The following is a 4,522-nucleotide window of genomic DNA, read 5'->3' on the forward strand; positions in this document are numbered from 1 at the left end:
ATCTTCTCCTTTACAGATGAATTTTTTTAACAGAGTACCCTTTGGATATCCACACCAGTATGTGAGGTTCTCTCCAACAGGTGAAGACCTAGTGAAGTTAGTAATAGTCTCTGGAGACAGACAGAGAGACAGTTAGTGTATTAACATCATATTTCAGAGACACCTTCATTATATGTGTGATAAATCAAACCTAAAAGTGTCAGATGTCTGTTTCTCACCTTCAACCTTCAGTTGGATTTTTCTGAGTGCAGCTCTGTTTCTTCCTATATTTGTTTTCACTCCACACCAGTAGACCCCAGCATGCTGGGAGGACACATTACTGATGGACATGGTGAAGCTACTGCTGGTCTCCAGGAGAGTGAAGGACCTGTTTGACTTGGTTTTAGATTTAGTAAATAAATCCTTACAGACTGGACCGTTGTTTCCACTGTCTGAAACGTCTTTGCAGAAGAACATAGCTGTGGAGTTTCTTTTGTCACATGACATGGTGGTTTTAACTGTTCTGTACCCAGTTTGATTAAATGGGGTCTGGCAGCCGACATCTGTAAATAAACAAGAAAGGTAAAATGTATGAAATCTTTCCAACATGCCTGGTACTATGTGCTCTATGGCAAAATGATTTCCATTATCTGTCATTTGGTTAGTTTTGTAGATGAAGACTTGATTTAGAAGAGTCTAAGTGGACATGTTGATACCTTAGTTATCTGGGGGTGGAGATACTCTTTAACACAGTTACCAGAGATGGCGAAAGTACTCACTTTCCGTACTTAAGTAGAAGTACAGATACTTGTGTTAAAAAATACTCCGGTAAAAGTGGAAGTACTGAATACACTTCTTTACTCAAGTAAAAGTAACAAAGTACAAGCTTGGAAATTTACTTAAAGTATAAAAGTAAAAGTAGCCTTGTGAAAGCTACCCGGAGCACACAGATGTTACTAGAGAGACGCTGAGGAACTTCAGTGGACATGGAGGACATGTCTTTATATGGCAAAGGCTACATTTTAAATGGCTGTCTGCCAATAGGCCTAAAACATAACATATATGATTATTATGACAGAGACTGGGACTCCAGGTTAATAAGATTCTGACTTATTAGCAAGATATGAATTCAGTTGTGATTCTGTGAGAATTCACAGATCCAGTTTCTATTTTTAATCTTTCCCCCTAACATAAAAATGAATCTACATTTATGTGTGTGCTCAAATATGGCTTCTGGAAATAAAATAAAGGATTAAAATATGAATGACTAAACAGACATTAATGAAGAAGTTCCCCAGCACATTGGCCAGGAGTCCTTCTTGATGTCTACTCTCAAACATCTCTCTCAGATAAGGTTGAGGATGATGGGAATGTCTTGCTGTTTTCTTCATTTTCAATCATGTTGCCCTCCATACTACTATGTGCTAACGTTAGCACCATCCATACTACTATGTGCTAACGTTAGCACCATCCATACTACTATGTGCTAACGTTAGCGCCATCAAGCCTCAATGATTTGCTGTGAATGAATGCAGAGTGCTGAATCTGTTGAGTTTTCTTAGTCGTGTGTCAAATGCAACGTACAGTAGATGTATTCCCATCCTTTTAGATTGAATATGGTATTGATGACGTAAACAATAATAAGGATAACTCCAGTGAAATGATGTGAAAGTTGAGGACTAGATTAGGACTGGATTAAAGCTGATTCTGGTTTCCAACTTGGCCCCAGGTGTGTCTGTTAAAACACGCACGGAGACAACTTCTCTCTAGCTAAGTTTCCATCCACTTGTTAACTGAACTACAGAATCTGGAGTTCAGTCAAAAAAAAACTCATGCGAATACAGCAGGTGAACTGTTGATGCTTCATTAAGACCAACGTGCAAAGCTAACAGGTGAAGAGCACACCAGAACCACGAGCTAACAGGTGAAGAGCACACTAAAACCACGAGCTAACAGGTGAAGAGCACACTAAAACCACTAGCTAACAGGTGAAGAGCACAATTTTTAAAATGTAAGGAGTAGAAAGTACCGATATTTGTGTTAAAATGTAAGGAGTAGAAGTAAAAAGTTGCCACAAAAATAAATAGTAAAGTAAAGTAAAAATATCAGAAAAATCTACTTGAGTACAGTAACGAAGTATTTGTACTTCGTTACTGCATCTCTGACAGTTACAAAGTGCTTTAACAAAGGACATGAGAGACAGTGATAAGGAGAAGCAGCATTTCTTACCAACTTCCAACTCCACATCCTCACTTTCAGTTTTGTGGTCACATTTACACTCGTACTCCCCAAAGTCCCTTTGTTGAAGTTGTCTGATGACCACTCTGAGATTCCTATTTTCTCCATCACGGTACACAGAAAATCTGTCCTTGGTCTGCCACATTTTCTTGAGAGTACTTTGTATGATTGGTTGGCTGCCCTTCTTAAATACATTAACTACATCTCCTTGACAATTATCATTTTTTGGATATTTGCAGATGAAGTCCACCCATCCGTCTCTGCATCCCTCCACATCAGATGAGGCCCCCCCGCCTGTAGATCAGAGAGAAAAGTTCCCATCATGTCAGATAGTGAATCAATCTGAGAGCTGCAGTCTGGATATGATCTCTATCAACAGAACCCAGCCTGTCTTTCTGGAACCTGATCAGAGACACTCTCAGGATTAACCAGTGGTCAGTCCTGTTACACTGGCTGATTGTATATTTTTTATATTTACTAATATTTTTTCTCATATTTCCTGCTCCTAATATCTCCAGAAATTATACTTTCAAATGCAAGTCCATTTTAATGAGTGTATCTATGAGTGATGAGGTATGTGTTGTACCTGTTGTCATCAGTGAGAGGATGAGTAGAAGAAAGCTCTTCATCATGGTGGTGTTGGATGCTGAGATCCTCCGTCAGATTATTAATCTCCAGCTGGTTATTTCAGTTCTGTCTGATCACTGTGTCTCAAAGGTTGGGTTTCCTGAATATCTGTCATAATCTGTTACTCAACATGTCTTGCCTTACTTTTGTCTCTATCCTTCCCCTTTTTGTTCTTCACAGTTATAACTCCTTTTTTAACCCTTTTGTTCACAGTAAACAGAAATAGTCATGAGAAAGGAAATAGACTGTTTTAGAAAGTCCCTGACATAAACGCCACAATGAGTAGAATAGTTTTTTTAAATTTTTTGGCTTTGATTTAATAAGTAAATCATATCAACATCAGTTCCTAAATGTGAGAACAACTGACTTGGAAAAAGTATAATGAGAAATAGAAGCAAGAGATTTTATTGATTCATAAATGGGAAGTTGGGGGTTTCAGCAGTGTCAATTTCAGCCTTTTTTAAACCATTAGCTGTCATAAACAACAACCTCCTTCAGACAACCTAATGAGGATCCTAATAATTAAAAGCAATGACTATAAACATATTAGTAGTAATGATGATACATCCCCCACTGTCTGCCAGTATTTTACAGCGTTGCATCATCAATCTCGCAAGCTATATTACGCCGACATGATGTCACACAATGAGTTTCCTGCAAGCAACACAAAGCCACAAGACGCCCCTGCTGAGGGGGGGGGGGGGGTCTAGAATACGCCCACATATCTTACCTTCCTCAATCCTCTGTTGATGTACTACGTGTTGTCCAGGTTTTTTCCAACTACGCAGTAGTGTAGCATGTTTGGCATTTTCCCATTTTGTGGTTAACACAAGCTTTGGGGATGTTTCCATTTTGTTCTAATGATATACTTAGGTAAATACTCCACTTATGAATTTTGAAGCTTTTATGAGTCTTAAAACAGGCGGTGGCTAACAAGTTGCTAAATGAGACAACAAAGGATGATGGAGACATAAAGCGGTGCTGTTTGTGATGATTTTCTAGTTTATCCAACTGAACTGTTATTATTGATGAATATAGATCAGAGGTGATAGCTGAGTTCTGCGATCCTTATTCAGGTGGTAGTTGGACATGTATTGAACTGCAGTACTGGTTGCAGAACCGGTTACTTATGGGGGGGGGGGGTCCTCTGGACACTCTGGATTTGATTCCGATTCAGAGGCCAACAATTTGATTCTAAACCGATCATCGATGCATCTTGATGCAACAATTTCCATAGGATTTAAAAATTATATACATATTAATCTGTTTGTTAGATTTTGACATGTACAGTTTTGGTCACACACAAGTTGTAATGAGATGTTTTTATTGTGCAGCCGTTCCATGCTGAGTCCCCTTCTCTCCCAGTGACCCTCCATGTCAGAGGCGGAGTCATGTCTGATCTGGTACCTTGGTGCAGAAGCCCAGCAACAGGAAGTGAGGAGTGTCAGGACTGGTGTCAGTGCTGCTGTGGGCTGTTAATCGTAGAATAGAAAGGGTCTTCAGGAAGTCTGGATGGATGACTGACAGCAGGGTGGGGGGGACTACGGCCGCTGTCCCGCACAGTAGAATATGTGTCTCCACTAGCTTCTCCAGAGCTGTTGGGGAAGTTGACGGTGGAGTAAAGCTGCGAGGAGGCAGAGGGCATTGTGGGAGCGTTGGCCGTGACATAAATAGTGTT

The 4,522-nt window shown here is 39.9% G+C and overlaps 1 protein-coding gene across 1 annotated transcript in view; it reads right to left on the minus strand.

The window, feature by feature from the left end:
- The window catches only part of LOC116687811 (polymeric immunoglobulin receptor), a gene marked incomplete in the record, with an annotated part of 13,335 nt that extends 10,389 nt beyond the window's left edge, over window positions 1-2,946 (minus strand). The window contains 3 exon segments of the mRNA XM_032513453.1: window positions 466-542; window positions 2,209-2,511; window positions 2,804-2,946. Of these exon segments, the coding sequence (XP_032369344.1) occupies window positions 466-542; window positions 2,209-2,511; window positions 2,804-2,849 (426 nt within the window).
- Window positions 2,947-4,522: the final 1,576 nt, after the last annotated feature.

Source organism: Etheostoma spectabile, chromosome 4 (genome assembly GCF_008692095.1).
Source record: "Etheostoma spectabile isolate EspeVRDwgs_2016 chromosome 4, UIUC_Espe_1.0, whole genome shotgun sequence".
Lineage (NCBI taxonomy): Eukaryota > Metazoa > Chordata > Actinopteri > Perciformes > Percidae > Etheostoma > Etheostoma spectabile.